At 46.3% G+C, this 17,317-nt stretch overlaps 1 protein-coding gene across 1 annotated transcript in view; it reads left to right on the top strand.

Annotated features, from left to right (window-relative positions):
- clpb (ClpB family mitochondrial disaggregase) overlaps nt 1–17,317 on the top strand; it is a 170,696-nt gene that overhangs the window by 115,671 nt on the left and 37,708 nt on the right. Inside the window, exon 8 of the mRNA XM_059963614.1 lies at nt 11,261–11,338. Coding sequence (XP_059819597.1) covers nt 11,261–11,338 — 78 coding nt within the window. The remainder of the gene's footprint in view (nt 1–11,260; nt 11,339–17,317) is intronic.

The raw sequence follows: 17,317 nt of genomic DNA, 5'->3' as shown, positions 1-17,317 counted from the left end.
ATATGTTCAGACTCCAGATGAAACACAGGTTCAACAGATTTAAATCTGTCGTGATGAAAATATTTCTTAAAGCTAGCTTCATTTGTCAAACATGCAGTGAACTGCACCATTTGTGTAAAATCAAACAGGTGTAGCGATGTGCTACACACAGCGCTGAAATAACGACACGCCGTTTCAAGACTAGTTAATTCAAACTTCGCGGCGCTGGCATTTAATCCCTAGCGCCCGCACTCTCCGGGCGGAAATTACATCAGAGGTGCATTACCAAAGTCTCCCCCCGTGCACTGGCTATTTGTGAGCTGGTTTGCCTGCGTAGAAAGTGGGTCGCCACATAATCCCCCCACCACCCCCAGAACCGGCGATACACCCCCCCCCAATGTCCACAGTCTGGATCAGCCTCTGTTTGGGAGGTCTGCCTCTGCGCCACGGTGCCTGAACCTCAACCGGCTGCGCCAAGTCCACCTGGGCTGGTTTGAGTCGGTCCACCATGAAAACCTCTCTCCCCCCCCCAATGTCCAGAACGTACGTGGACCCGTTGTTGTTGATCACCTTGAATGGCCCCTCGTACGGCCGCTGTAGCGGTGCCCGGTGTCCGCCCCTTGGTACAAACACAAACTTACAGTCTTGCAGGTCTTTGGGTACATGGGTCGGGGTCCGTCCATGCTGTGAAGTTCGTACAGGGTCCAGGTTGCCGAGCCTTTCACGTACCCTGTTCAGGACTGCTGCGGGGAGGAAATAGTGGTAGAAGTTCACCATGCCAACGAACTCCTGCAGGCCTTTGACTGTGTTGGGCCGGGCAAAGTGGCGGATCACGTCTACCTTGGCGAGCAGAGGTGTTGCCCTGTCTTTGGTAATCCTGTGGCCCAGGAAGTCGATGGTATCGAGACCGAACTGGCATTTGGCCGGGTTGATCATGAGGCCGAAATCACTCAGGCGGGAGTAGAGCTGGTGGAGGTGGGACAGATGCTCCTGACGACAACTGCTGGCTATAAGGATGTCGTCCAAATAGATGAACGCAAAATCCAGGTCGCGTCCCACCGCATCCATTAGCCGCTGGAATGTCTGTGCGGCATTCTTCAGGTCGAACGGCATTCAGAGGAACTCGAACAAGCCGAACGGGGTGATGAGTGCTGTTTTGGGGATGTCTTCAGGGTGTACCGGGATTTGATGGTATCCCCGAACAAGGTCTACTTTGGAAAAGATTCTTGCCCCGTGCAGGTTTGCTGCAAAGTCCTGTATGTACGGCATGGGGTAGCGGTCTGGAAATGTAGCCTCGTTCAGTCTGCGGTAGTCGCCGCATGGTCTCCAACCCCCGGCTGCTTTGGGCACCATGTGCAGGGGGGAGGCCCATGAGCTGTCAGACCACCGTACGATCCCCAATTCCTCCATCCTCTTGAACTCCTCCTTCGCCAGGCGGAGCTTTTCCGGGGGAGCCTTCGTGCGCGGGCATGGAGGGGTGGTCCCTGGGTCGGGATGTGGTGCTGAACCCCGTGTCTGGGCATGGCTGCCGTGAACTGCGGTGCCAGAGTCGATGGAAAGTCCGCCAGGATTCTGGTGAATTCATTGTCCGACAGCGCGATGGAGTCCAGGTGTGGGGCCGGCAACTTGGCTTCACCCAGGGAGAACGTCTGGAAAGTCTCGGCATGTACCAGTCTCTTCCCTTGCAAGTCGTCCAGCAGGCTGTGAGCTCGCAAGAAGTCCGCCCCCAGGAGCGGTTGGGCTATGGCGGCCAGTGTGAAGTCCCACGTGAACTGGCTGGCGCCGAACTGCAGCTGCACTGTGCGGGTGCCGTAGGTCCGTATCATGCTGCTGTTTGCGGCCCTCAGGGTGGGTCCTGGCTTCCTGTTGCAGGTGTCGTACCCCTCTGGGGCAAGATGCTGATCTCCACTCCGGTGTTGACCAAGAAGCGGCGTCCCGACTGTTTGTCCCAGACATACAAGAGGCTGTCCTGGTGGCCAGCCACCATAGTCATTAGCGGCACCTGGCCCTGGCCCTTGCAGGGCGGGCAACAACGGGGGGCTTTTGTGTCCCACTGCTGGTGGTAGAAACACCACTGTTCGCTGGCCTCCTCACACCTGCCTCTGTGTTGTGTGTGCCCCTCTGCCAGGCCTAGTCTGGTCTGCTGTTGGGCGCGTGGCCTAGTAATCTGACTGACAGACGCCACACTCTCCCGCTTGGCTTTCCACAGCACGTCTGCCTGGGCTGCCACCTTCTGGGGGTCGCTGAAATCTGCATCGGCCAGCAGCAGATGTATGTCCTTGGGCAGTTGCTCTAGGAACGCTTGCTCGAACATGAGGCAGGGCTTGTGTCCGTCAGCCAGGGACAGCATCTCGTTCATCAATGCTGACGGCAGTCTGTCTCCCAAACTGTCCAGGTGAAGCAGGTGGGCACCTCACTCACACCGTGAGAGGCCAAAGGTCTCAATGAGCAGCGCTTTGAATGCTTCATATTTGCCTTCTTCCAGGGGCGACTGTATGAAATCCGCAACCTGGGCAGCTGTCTCCTGGTCAAGGGTGCTCATCACATGGTAGTAACGCGTGGAGTCAGAGGATATCTGCCGAATCTGGAACTGGGCTTCTGCTTGGCTAAACCACACGCGTGGTTGCAGTGACCAGAAAGTCGGCAGTTTTAGCAAAACTGTGTGAACAGATGAAAAGTCAGTCATCTTTGGTCCAAATCCTGTTTGGACCGTCAGGGTCACCAATGTAGCGATGTGCTACACACAGCGCTGAAATAACGCCACGCAGTTGGTAAGCCGTTTCGAGACGAGTTTATTCAAACTTTGTGGCGCTGGCATTTAATCCCTAGCGCCTGTCCTCTCTGGGTGGAAATGACATCAGAGGTGCATTACCAAAGTCTCCCCCCGCGTGCTGGCTATTTGTGAGCTGGTTCGCCTGTGCAGAAAGTGGCTCGCCACACTGGCGAGGATTGTGCTGTGGACTGCCCGCAAGTGTGGCCATGCTTCTGACACCGACATGGCATGCCCACAGATTTCACTAACCCTAACCCCTACGTTGTTGGATTGTGAGAGGAAACCGATGCCGTCATGGGGAGAACATATAAACTTCTTCCTACAGACAGTGGCAGGAATTGAACTCCAGTCTGTGAACACTGCCACTACCAAGCAAAACACTAAACGCAGTGCTACTGTGCTGCCCTTTTGACAGAGTACAAAACAGGAGGCCCTAAACATATTAAAAAATTGTTTCTCTTCATTTACCCTATTAAGCCCCCTTCAATGTGCATAAAATCATTCTCCCTTTCGAATAGTTTAGCCAGAAGGGGTTGTGCGTCTCATGATCTCTGGCATGGACCTGTTGGATTGAATAGCCTGATGCTGTGCTGCTTGCCTCTTATTTAAATAAATTTTTTATAATCTTTTTTTTTTAAGTCCATCTGTTCTCTCCAATTTAAGTCATTCAAATGGTGAAGTAAATGGCATCAAGGAGCCAGGTCAGGAACACTGTGCATCGCTGTGTTTACTTACAAGGACAAATTGTTTCCGTAACAATGCGGGAGGCTGGTCACATTCTACTTAATAAGATTTCGACTGAGTCGTACGACAGACAAGGTCTGCCTGGAATGACATGGACAAACCCTCTGTGAATGCATCCCTCTCCCCATTTTGCGGGAGCTCTTGCTCTCTCTCCTTTGTCCTTCTGATGTTTTGTTTGCTGTTCTGTGCTGCCTCATTCCCCCCCCAATCAATCATTTGCCCCCTTTGCATCCTTGCACTCTCTTCCCCCCTCCTTTACGAAACAGCTGCCAGTGGTTCCTGGCAGCAGGCTCCTGCTAATTGGCTAAAGCTTGATGAATGGGCCGGGCAAGGCTCTGACACAGGTGGTGTCTCTACGCATTAGACAGTAGGGTTTATGGAGAGGCTGCTGGATGCTAATCAAATTTGGGGGAAATTTGCTTCCAGCCTTAAACAGGCCAGTGTCTACCATTTAAAGACACAGCAGCATCTTTGTCTATAGCTCAAACTGCACAATGCCTTGTACTCACTCGCCCATCTGTCCTTCAGGAGACAATGTATATCACAATACCATTCCCCCGGTCCAGGGCTGACCAGTTCATACGATGTCCCATTTGCCCTTCAGGATGGTCCAGGAGACGATGTATATCACAATACCATTCCCCCGGTCCAGGGCTGCCCAGTTCATACGATCGCCTTTCTGCCCTTCAGGATGGTCCAGGAGATGATGCGTGTCACAATACCAATCCCCCGGTCCAGGGCTGACCAGTTCATATGATGACCCATTTGCCCTTCAGAATGTTTCAAGATGGTCCAGGAGATGATGTGTGTCACAATACTATTCCCCCAGTCCAGGGCTGACCAGTTCATATGATGACCCATTTGCCCTTCAGAATGGTCCAGGAAACAATCCGTGTCACAATACCATTCCCCCGGTCCAGGGCTGACCAGTTCTTAAAGGAGAAATAAATAAGTAAATCAATTTCAATGTATGTATATTGAATAGATTAAAAATTGTGCAAAAAACAGAAATAATATATATTAAAAAAGTGAGGTAGTGTTCATGGATTCAATATCCATTTAGGAATCAGATAGCAGAGCAGAAGAATCTGTTCCTGAATTGCTGAGTGTGTGCCTTCAGGCTTCTGTACCTCCTACATGAAGGTAACAGTGAGAATGGGGCATGCCCTTGGTGCTGGGGTCCTTAACGATGGATGTTGCCATTCTGAGACACCGTTTCTTGAAGATGTCCTGGGTACTTTGTAGGCTAGTACCCAAGATGGAACTGACTAAATTTACAATCCTCTGCAGCTTCTTCCGGTCCTGTGCAGTAGCCCCTCCATACCAGACAGTGATGCAGCCTGTCAGAATGCTCTCCATGGTACAACTATAGAAGTTTTTGAGTGTATTTGTTGACATGCCAAATCTCTTCAAACTCCTAATGAAGTATAGCCACTGTCTTGCCTTCCTTATAACTGCATGAATATGTTAGGACTAGATTAGGTTCTCAGAGACCTTGACACCCAGGAACTTGAAACTATTCACTCTCTCCACTTCTGATCCCTTGCTGAGGATTGGTATGAATTCCTTCATCTTTCCCTTCCTAAAGTCCACAATCAGCTCTTTCGTCATACTGATGTTGAGTGCCAGGTTGTTGCTGCGACATGAGCTCCATTTCAGAATCAGAATCAGGTTAATTAAGGATTTAAGACTTAGCCATATTTGTCATATATATGTTGAACGTGAAAACTTACAATGAAACATGTCAACAACAAGCACAGTCCGAATGTGTTGTGGGGGCAGCCCGAAAACGTCACCGTGCTCAGGGTTTTCTAATCCCAGCCCATACATCTTTGGGACGTGGGAGGAAACCAGAGCACCTGGAGGAAATGCTCACAGTCAGAAGGAGAACATACAAACTCCTTACAACCGTTCAAATCTGATCGGTAATCACGAGCATTGTACTGCCCTGCTAACTGACATGCTGATTGTGCCGACACACACTCTTTACCAGCTACACCTATATACCCACTCGTTAATGCAAATATCTCATCAGCCAATCATGTGGCAGCAACTCAATGCATAAAAGCATGCAGACACGGTCAAGAGGTTCATTTGCTGTTCAGACCAAACATCAGAATGGGGAAGAAATGTGATGTAACGGATTGACTATGGAATGATTGTCAGTGCCACGTGGAGTGGTTTGAGTATCTGAAACAACTGGGATTTTCATACAGAATAGTTTCTAGAGTTTACAGGAAATTGTGCAAAAAACAAAAACATGTACAACACATAGTAAATCAATTAGGCCGCTCATGTGGGTGCACGGCCAAACTATGTGGGTGCATGGCCACACAGTAACTAAAATGCTCCCAAGCACATAGCCTTTGTTGCCGCACAGCTGGAATAGACACAAAAAAAGTTTGTGAAGGATGAGGGATTTTCATTGTGCTTTATTTCCCAATGCCCTTTAATTTATAAATAAAGTCAAATCTATTAGATTTTTCAATTTTCATTCTGAATATTCATAGTATGCATATTCCAGAAAAAAGTGCCGTTCAGTTTTCAGGCCGTGTAAAAATTTCCTGCTCAGAGCAATGGTTGGTCCTCGCAGCTGCAAAAAAAGTGGGAGGGAATGTTGCCACTCAGCCCACTGACCCCATGCTGACCATCACCCCTTCATACTAATCCCATTTTTAATTCTCTCCATGTTTTCTTCAACTACCCGCCTCTCCCAACAGTTCTGTCACTCACTGGCACGCACAAGGCAGTTCACAATGGCAAATCAGCCTCAGCTTTGCGGTGTGGGAGGGAACCAGAGCAGCCATTGTACCGGAGCTTTACAGCGCCAGCTCTAAGACCAGGGTTCAATTCCCACCACTGTCTATAAGGAGTTCGTATGTCCTCACCGTGACCGCATATCTTTCCTCCGATTGCTCCAGTTTCCTCCCACAGTCCAACGCCGTGCAGATTAGGGTGCGTAAGTTATGGGCATGCTCTGTGGCTGCCAGAAGTGTGGTGACACTTGCAGGCTGCCCCCAGCAGATCCTTGGACTGTTGATGGAAATAATGGATTTCACTGTTAGTTTCAATTTACATGTGACAAATAAAGCTAATCTTTAAAGAGGGCATATGGTTAATAGTTTCATACAAAAAAATGGCAGCTTTGATAATCAGCTGCCATTTGAGTGTCAGTGGGCACACCCTGTGCTTCAATGTTTGGACGTTCATGTGACAAATAAAGCTCATCTTTAAAACTAATATTTAAAATCTTTCTGTTTTAGAATTATCTGTTGTCCAGATTTCCCTTCATCTGAAGCGCTTCTTGGCAGCCTCCTAGAGGAACTGTACTGCTGTGTGCTTCTTCCCTCCCTCTGGACTTCCCTCCCCACTCTCCCTCTTGTTCTCTTCAAAGCCTGTTCTGCCACCAAGCTTCTGGTCATCTGCCTTAACATCTCCCCTGTGCCAGCTTTGGTTGTTTCTGCTAATCTAATAAGAAGGTGCTGCCCTCTCTCCCCACCTCCCTTAACGCCCCCACCCCGAGGAACTGTGAAGTGGTGCAGACGAGTGGATTAGGCTGAAGATAGCCCTTTAAGGATTGATTGAGCTTCTGGGATTTCACATGTCAAACCAACACAGTTTGATTCCTTTCCACAGTAACCGTGACTTGATGGAGGCAAGTAAGTCAATCTAGAATGAATTGCTACATTAGTGGTGCAATAAGGGAAGGGAGAACCATTTTCTGCTGCCTTGCCTTCTGAAGACTGCCCTCATATTGATCTCAGTAAAGTAATACATTGTATTTATGAGAATCAATATCTAGCTAACTTCACACTCTGAAACCTTTCATCAGACCCCAGGAGAGGACCAGGCAAGAAAAATGTCTTTTCCTTGTTACCAGCGACCTCCTACTGCCCAACCTGCTTTATGAGACCTGCCCAGTGAGAGTTTATCACCTGGGGTGTTAACTGCTTCACAGGGTCACACCTTCCCTCCCAGCCTGAGGTCGAGGGTTTATGTCGAAGTGCTGAGTACCCTCAGGTACTCCAATGGACCAGGTTTTTGAGCTTGTTGATTAGTACTCTCCTCATTGCTACCATCAGGGAGGAGGCACAGGAGCCTGAAGACCCACACCCAATGTTTTAGGAACAGCTCCTTCCCCTCCTCCATCAAAATTACTGAATGGAAAATGAACCCATGTACACTACCTCCCGAATTTTTTTTCTTTTTTGTTGCTCTTTTTGCACTGCTTATTTAATTTTTAAAAATATATTTCTTATTATAATTTATATTTTTATTATTATGTATTGCAAAGTATTGCTGCCACAAAACAACAAATTTCACGACATATGCCTGTGTTATTAAACCTGATTCTGATTCTGAACTCTATTAGGGCCAGGAATATCAGAGCTGCCATCTTTCAGATGAGACTGTGAACCACATGCCCCTCTCACAATCACTCCTTGCCTGCTCTCCATCTCCCTCTGGTACTCCCCTCCCCATTTCTTTCTCCTGAGGCCTCCCGTCCCATGATACTCTCCCTTCTCCAGCTCTGTATCCCTTTTGCCAATTGCCTTTCCAGCTCTTAGCTTCATCCCTCTCCTTCCTGTCTTCTCCTATCATTTTGGATCTCCCCCTCCCCCTCCTGCTTTCAAATCTCTTACTATCTTTTCTTTCAGTTAGTCCTGACGAAGGGTCTCGGCCCGAAACGTTGACTGTACTTCTTCCTATAGATGGTGCCTGGCCTGCTGCGTTCCACCAGCACTTTGTGTGTGTTGCCCTCTTTAAAGATTAGCTTTATTTGTCACGTGTACGCATACCCATAAGTGAGATGCATCATTTGCGATGACCAAGACAGTCTAGGAATGAGCTGGGATATGTTGCCATGCTTCAGGCGCCAACATCGTATGCCTGCAACTTACTATCCCATACGTCTATAAATATGGGAAGAAACTGGATCACTTGTAGTCACGTTGAGAATGTACTAACTCCTTATAGACATTGGTGGGAAATGAGCACTGACCGCTGTAAGGCGTTGCACTAGCCGCCACGTTATTGCGGTGCCTTCAAGGAGCAGATTCAGAACTCTGAAGACCCACACTCAAAGTTTCAGGAACAGCTTCTGCTCCATCATCATATTTCTGAATGGTTCCTGAACCCATGAACACCACTTCAGTATTCTTTTTATTTGCAGGGTTTATTTAGTAATTTATAATAATCTTATGTCTTGCACTGTACTGCTGAAACAAAAAAAAAACAAATTTCATGACGTATGTGAGTGATGATAAACCTGATTCTGATATGGGTCCCTATTGTGAACTGAAAGTGGGAAGGAGGCAGGAAAACAGCGAATCATGGTTGGGAAAAGTGGAAGGGAGCAGGAAGCACCAGAGAGACATTCTATAATGATCAATAAACCAACTGTTTGGAATCAAAAGACGTTGCCTGGTGTCTCAGGGCTGGGTGGGTCTGCGCCTGTGTCACTCCCTGTCCCTGGTACAGTACTCCTCTGCCATCTGTCCCACGCCCCTCCCACGGTGCACTAGCCTCACCATTCCCAGCATCCTTGAGAGCTGCCCACCAACAAGATAATAAACTCATAATATGTTGGAGATGCTTGGCTGGTAGAATAGAATGAGTAGAGAGAGGAGAATTTCTGTTTTCTGGGAAGGAAAGGACAGAGGCCAGAATAAGAAGTTGGGGGGGAGGGAGGAGGACAAGCTGGCAGAGGATAGGTGAGACCAGGTGAGGGGGAAGATGGGTGAGTGGGGGAGAGAGGATGAAGTGGGAAGCTGGGAAGAGATAGGGACTGAAGAGGAAATAATCTGATAGGAGAGAAAGGACAGGATATAAAAGTGATATATACCAACGTAGGGAAAGGTTGAATAGGTTCTGGCTTTAATCCCTGGAGCATAGGAGAATGAGGGTAAGATTTGTTAGAGGTATACAAAATTATGAGGGCTAAAGATAGAGTAAATGCAAGTAGGCTTTTTCCACCAATGCTGGGTGAGACTAGGTCATAGGTTAAGGGTGAAGGGTGATATGTTTAAGGGGAACATGAGGGGGAACTTCTTCACACAGTAGGTGGGGCAAGTGTAGAACGAGATTGAATGGGATTGAAGGGCTATTGCATAGGGGCTGGTTGATGGGACTGGACAAATTGATAGTTCGGCATGGACTAGATAGGCTGAAGAGCTTGTTTGTGTGCTGTAGTCCTGTATTAATAGGGAGTGTGGGATAGCAGAATAGACCTTTTCTGACCTTGACCACACACTATATCAAGCATTACAACAGGGGTTTCTTCACACTCTGACATAGTGTTCTACAGAGGATAGTAGTGTCTTGTTATTTGAGAAGTCCAATCTGAAATTTAGCACACAAGTCCTACATGTTTGTGAACAGTTTTTGGCCCTTATCTAAGAAAAGATGTGCTGGCATTGGAGAGGGTCCCAAGAACAATCCCAGGACTGAAGGGGTTAGCGTATGAGGAACATTTGGTGGCTCTGGGCCTGTACTCACTGAAGTTTAGAAGAATGAAGGGAGATCTCATTGAAACCTATCGAATATTGAAAGACCTAGATAGAGTGGATGTGGAGAGGATGTTTTCTATAGTGGGGGGAGTGTAGGACCAAAGGCCTCAGCCTCAGAACGGAGGGACATACATTTAGATCAGAGCTCTGGAGGGCTTTCTTTAGTCAGATGGTGGTGACTCTGTAGAATTCATTGCCACAGGCAGCTATGGAGACCAAGTCATTGGTTACATTTAAAGCAGAGGTTGATAGGTTTTTGATTAGTCAGTGCATCAGAGGTTACAGAGAGAAGGCAAGAGAATATGGTGGAGAGGGATAATAAATCAGCCGCGGTAAAAAATGGCAGAGCAGACTCAAAGGACCGAATGCCCTAATTCTGCTTCTGTGTCTCATGGTGATGCGTATATCTCATGAGTGTGAGATAGTGGGGTGAGTCTTTTCTGACCTTGACTACGAAGTATGTCAAGCGTTTTGGCAGAGGTTTCTCCCTACCCCAACGCATTGTTCTGTGTAAGATGCTAATATTCTGTGGTTGAATAACAAGAAGTCCAATGTGAAAATTTAACACACAAGTCCTTAGAGTGGGTGAGCAGCGCACAGAGCAAAAGAAAGAGAATGTAAGGAGGATTCTATCCCCGGTAAATTTGGAAAGATTAAAGACTGATATAGATTTATCACAGTAATCCAATCAAGTCTCTATTATTCAAGCATTTCAGGTTTTTCAAAATCGGATTTAATGCACGGAGTCAGTCAGCGTGCAGCAGAGTCACCCTGAACTTGGGCGGATGTCCTTTAGCTAACACACAAAGCAAATTCCCACAGATTAATTTTTATTATTATTAATAATCTCCACATTAGCAGGTTTCAGTGGGTCACTTAGTTGTGTGCATGCGCGTCCATGCCCTTCCCTCCTAGACCCCCACGGCCACCCCATTCCCCACCCCCCGCCCCTGCGTTCACTGTCGATCCCATCTCCTTGGCAACGCCGCGTGTTCCGCCAGACAGCGCGCAGTCCATCCGCATAACTGGGAGGGCAGGCTCAGGAGATCCATACAAACTCAATTTGGCCCCTCCTGGGTCCTGCTCCTTAATGAAATCTCCGATGGGCTAATGGCTGCTGGTGCCTATTGCGTGGGATGAAGATGGTATAACATCGTGTATACTTAGTGATAATTGTAGGGAGCAGAAGAAGAATCGATTTTTTATGTTTTTTTCTAAGTCTTTCTCATTCGCTCTTTTTTTCTTTTAAATGTAGCCATCCGAAGAAAGGAGAACGGTTGGGCAGACGATGAACATCCACTGGTCTTCCTGTTCCTCGGCTCGTCTGGGATAGGTAATTGTTAAATTAAATGATGCTGAAGCCATTTGCTGCCTGCTGGAGATTACAGCCCTGGGCCACTCCGAGATCAGAACCCAGGAGCTTTTAACCCTTTCACTTCATCCCCCTTCCTGCTCCAACGTGCTTCACATGTGGGCTAACAGTGTCATCTTGCTGGGCAAACTGGTCTGGTTAGAGAGGACCCATAGATTGTAAATACTCACAGTACAAAGGCCCTTCTGTCCATCATCACTGTGCCAGCAATTTGTGAGATCACTTTAATTAGAGCTACTCTGTTCTTCTGTGCCATTACTTTTCAGTTTTTTTCTTTTCAATTGTTTCAAAGTTGAAAGTAAATTTATTATCAAAATACATATATGTCACTATATACAACCCTGAGATTCATTTTCTTTCGGGGATTTTTCACAGGAAATTAAAGAAATACAATAGAATCAGAGAAAAATTACACACAAAGACTGATGAGCAACCAATGTGCAATTATTCATGTAGTTCACTTTTCAGAAGAGTCTGTTGAATCTCTATGCACCACCCTTTCAGGCAGGTGTGAAATAAAAGAGGTTAGATTAACACATGAACTTTATTTGTCACGTACCTCGAAACATGCCTTTTTGCATCAATGACCATCACTGTCCAAGAACGTGCTTGGGGCAGCCTGCAAGTATCAGCATGCTATGGTGTCAACATATGCCCACAACTCACAGACTGTAACCCACTCATCTGTGGAATGTGGGAGAAAACTGGAGTACCTGTAGTCATGGGCAGAAACTACACACTCCATACAGACCGAGGCAGGAATTGAAGCCCGATCACTGGTGCTGTGAAGTGTTTTGCAAACCGCTATGCTATCATGCTGCCCTTTCAGTTCAAGAGGCCTTTCGTTTCATCATTACTGCACCAGCGTTCTATGAGGGCCGTTAGGAAGAAAGTATGGCAATGCCTCTACTTCCTCAGAAGTTTGCGAAGATTCGGTGTGACATCTAAGACTTTGACAGACTGGAGAATATATTGACTGGCTGCATCATAGTATGGAATGGAAACACCAGTGTCCCTGAACAGAAAATCCTACAAAAAGTGGATACGGCCCAGTCTGTCATGAGTAAAGCCCTCCCCACCATTGAGCAAATCTACACGAAGCACTGTTGCAGGAAAGCAGCATCCATCATCAGAGATCCCCACCACCCAGGTCATGCTCTCCTTGCTGCTGCCATCAGATAGAGTGTTAGGACCCACACCACCAGGTACTGGAACATTATTACCCCTCAACCATCAAGCATTTGGACCAAGGGGGGTAACTTCACTCAATTTCACTGGCCCCAACACTGAACTGTTCCCATAACATACGGACGCACTTTCAAGGACTCTTCATCTCACGTTCTCGATAGTAATTTGTTGTTTTTTGCACATTGGTTGCATGTCCATCCTGTTAAGTGCGGTCTTTCATTATGTTTCTTGCATTTACTGCGTATGCTCCTCAAGAAAACAAATCTCAGGTTTGTATTTTGGTGATTTATTTGTACTTTGATAATAAATTTACTTTGGAACTTTGAAATTAGAGCTACTCCTGTGTTCTTCGTCCATGCCTACACAAACTCTTTTTCTTTGTAATTGTTTATCTAATTATTTTTCAGTAGTTTCTGTTGAGTCTGTATCCACAGACATTTTTATCTCCACTCTGGTTTTGGAGACACACAGGAGTGCAGATACGAATCTTGAACAACAGACATGGTGCTGAAGGAACTTAGTGGTTAGGGTGCATCCACAGAGAGAAGTGGGCAGTGAAGGTTTCCGATTGTGACTCTAGGTCGAGTCCACTCCCCTGCAGAGATGCTGCCTGGCCCGCTGGGTTCCTCCATCACCTTGTTTGTTGCTCCCCTCTGTTCAGCTTCTACCCAAACTGCTCCTCTGCCTTTCCTTAATCAGAACCCTCAGAATTCTCACAGTTCAAAATAAGTTTTATTATCAAAGCACATATATGTCACCATATACAACCCTGAGATTCATTTTCCTATGGACATACTCAGCAAATCTGTACTGTATTTGTCAACGTGGAGCAGAGAGCGAGTTTGTAACGTGATCAATGAAAGATCAACTCGAGTGCAGAAGCCAGTGAATTGTGTAAATGCAAATATAAGTAAATGGCAATAAATAACGAAAACATGAGATAAAGAGTCCTTAAAGTGAAATCATTGATTAGAAACATAGAAAACCTACAGCACAATACAGGCCCTTCAGCACAAAGTTGTGCCGAACATGTCCCTACCTTAGAAATTACTAGGGTTACCTATATCCCTCTATTTTAATAAGCTCCATATACCTATCCAAAAGTCTCTTAAAAGACCCTATCATATCTGCCTCCACCACCATTGCCAGCAGCCCATTCCCTGCACTCACCACTCTCTGCGTAAACAACTTATCCCTGACATCTCCTCTGTACCTACTTCCAAGCACCTTAAAACTGTGCCCTCTCGTGTTAGCCATTTCAGCCCTGGGAAAAAGCCTCTGACTATCCACATGATCAATGCCTCTCATCAACTTATACACCTCTATCATATTGTGGGAACTTTTCAATGGATGAGCAAGTGGTTGTAGTTATCACCTTTTGTTCAGAAGTCTGAGGGTTGTGAGGTAGTAACTAACTTTGAACCTGGTGGTGCAAGTCCAAAGGCGCTTGTATTTCTACCTGATGGCAGCAGTAAGAAAAGAGCATGGCCTGGGTGGTTCTGAATATTTCTGCAAATGTTCCCTAATATCGTCTGCCTTGAAGGGAACAATTCCAGCTTCTCCAGTCTCCCCACATAACCCAGTGCTTAATCCAGGCAGTAATGTGGCATTTGACAAATGAGAATGTGGATCAACACACACAAAATACTGGAGGAACTCAGCAGGGCAGGCAGAATCTGTGGAGAGGAATGACAGTCGATGTTTCGGGCCGAGACCCTTCTTCAGAACTGGGGCAGAATCCAGAATAAAAAGGTTGGGGGGGGGGGGATTGGAATACAAGATGGCAGGTAATAGGTGAGACAAGGTGAGGGGAAAGGTGGATGGGTGGGAGAGAATGGATGATGTAAGAAGATGGCAGGTGATAGCTGGGCTAGATAAAGAGCTGAAGAAGAAGAGAGAGAGTGGACTGTGGGAGAAAGGAGAGGAGGAGGACCAGGAGGAAGTGATGGGCAGCTGAGGAGAAAAGAAGTGGTGAGAGGCAAGGCAGAATGGAAAAAGAGAGAAGGGGAGGAGGGGAGAAATTGCCAGAAGTTGGAGAAATCAATGTTCATGCCATGTAGGAGCAAATGGGGATGTGAGATGGGAAGCCAGACTGGCAGAGGATGGGATGAATGGCCCATTTCTACACAATTTTATGGATATATTGGAAAAGGAAATATATTCCACAGTCTAGAAGGAGAAGCTATCAGTGTCAGGGTAGATAATACCATGGGAACTCAACAATATCAGTCTGAATTTTAAACTCAATTAAGATGTTAGCAGCTGCGTGCAACGCTATAATCTCTCCACACTCATTCTCCAGTCATCTGCCACTGACAAGCAGCAGAATGCACAGATGCTGATGGAACCCCTGTAACACAGCTCTGAGTGTTTGAACAGATATTGAAGAGAATTCAATGTATCCAACCCCATTCTCTCACTGTCCTGTTAATGTTTGATGGAACACTGGAAGATGCTCAGTGTATCCTAGGTACACTTGACGGAGTCGTTTTGGGCAATCAGATTCAGATTCAGATTGATTTATCACGTAAAGATCAAAACATGTAGTGAAATGTGCTATTTGTGTTAACAACCAGCACACTCAGGGATGAGCTCGCAATGTCACCACACGTTCTGGTGCCAACTTAGCATGCCCTCAGTGCTTGGAAGAACAACACAGAACACAACAAGCAACAACAGTGAATCCAGCTTCGTTCCTCCCTCCTTTCCTCTCACTCAAGCCCAAACACTGTCCTCTAACCATTGGCTGCCTGCCTCCAGATCCCCTTAATATTCCTGGATGATTCACCCAAAATCAGGAACTGGAGTTGATTGAAACAGGCCCTTTGGACCATCTAATCCATGCCAAACTATGATTCTGTTTAGTCCTGTCAACCCACACCTGGGCCATAGCCCTCCATGCCTCTCCCATGCATGTACCTATCCAAATTTCTCTTAATTGTTGAAATAGAATGCAAATGCACCACTTGAACTGGTAGCTCGTTCCACACTCTCAGCGCCCTCTGAGTGAAGACACATCGGCAGACTTTTATGCCTGCAGATCACTTTATAAATCAAGTGCAAGAACAGATGCAGATCAATTTGATGTGTACTGATAGCAGTGTAGTCATGGAATTATGTAGTACACAAACAGGCCCTTCAGCCCGACTCATCCATGCTGACCAATGTGCCTTCCTGAGCTAGTCCCATGCCCCCCCTAAACCTTTCCTAATCATGTACCCAACTAAATGCCTTCTAATCATACACACAGAGGTTACAATGCTCCATGCAGCTGATGGCTTCTGTTTTTAAAAGGTAACATCCCAGTAAATGAATACTCGGGCTTCCAGCTGGATGCAGGTATCGATTATAACCAATGTTTCAATGGCAGACTCTGCCATCTTCAACACTGAAGATGATACCTGTACCTGGCTGGAAGCCTGAGAAGAGTTTGTTTATCATACACGCCGGGAAAGTACTAGATCCTTTTTCATGCCGGTAAATCTTTTCTGCACTCTTTCTAGTTCAATATCATCTTCCCTTTATCAGAGTGGCCAAAAACTGTACACAGTACTCATAAGTACAAGAGATTCTGCAGAGCAACACACACAAAATGTTGGAGAAACTCAGCAGGTCAGACAGCATCCATGGAGTGGAATAATCTATATATAAATGTTGCCTGACCTGCATTTTCCATTTGTTACTCTGTACAGAGTACTCATTGCAGGCTCACCAATATCTTATATAACTGTTGCTCGGTCTGTTTCCCTCCTTCACAGCCCTGTACGTGTATCTTCACCAGTATAGTGACTATAAAAAGTATTCACCCCCCCTTAGAAGTTTTCATGTTTTATTATTTTACATCATTGAATCACAATAGATTTAATCTGGCTTTTTGACACTGATCACTTTGACACTTTGACTCTTTTGTGTCAAAGTGAAAACAGAGTGATCTCGATTAATTACATATATAAAACACAAAATAATTGCATAAGTATTGACCCCCCCCCCCTTTTAATATGTCACATCAAAAAAATCACTGGTGCAGCCAATTGCTTTTAGAAGTCACAGAATTAGTTAAATGGAGATTACCTGTGTGCAGTCAAGGTGTTTCAATTGATTGTAGTAAAAATACCCCTGTAACTGGAAGGTCCAGCTGCTGGTGAGTCAGTGTCCTGGCAAAAAGAACACTCCATGTCTCTCTGCAAAAAGGTTATTGAAAAGTCAGGAGATGGATACAAGAAAATTTCATAGTCTCTGAATATCCCTTGGAGTACAGTTAAGTCAATCATCAAGAAATGGAAAGAATATGGCACAGCTGTAAATCTACCCAGAGCAGGCTGTCCTCTAAAACTGAGTGACTCTGCAAGAAGGGGACCAGGGAAGCCACTAGTAGACAAGCTTCAGTGGCCGAGATGGAAAAGACTGCACATCCAACAACTGTTTCCCGGGTGCTTCACCAGTCACAGCTTTACGGGAGAGTGGTAAAGTGAAAGCCACTGTTGGGGAAAAAAATTCACATCAAATCTCGGCTAGAATTTGCGAGAAGGCATGTGGGAGACTCTGAAGTCAGCTGGAAGAAGGTTCTGTGGTCTGATTAAACCAAAATTGGGCTTTCTGGCCATCAGACTAAACGCTATGTTTGGGATAAGCCAAACACCACCCCATCCCTACCGTGAAGCATGATGGTAGCTGCATCATTCTGTGCGGATGCTTCACTGTGCAGACCCTGGAATGCTTGTGAAGGGAGAGGGTAAAATGAATGCAGCAAAA

Source organism: Hypanus sabinus, chromosome 3 (genome assembly GCF_030144855.1).
Source record: "Hypanus sabinus isolate sHypSab1 chromosome 3, sHypSab1.hap1, whole genome shotgun sequence".
Lineage (NCBI taxonomy): Eukaryota > Metazoa > Chordata > Chondrichthyes > Myliobatiformes > Dasyatidae > Hypanus > Hypanus sabinus.
The sequence above is the reverse complement of the archived record's forward strand: the minus strand, read 5'-3'. Positions and strand labels throughout refer to the sequence as shown.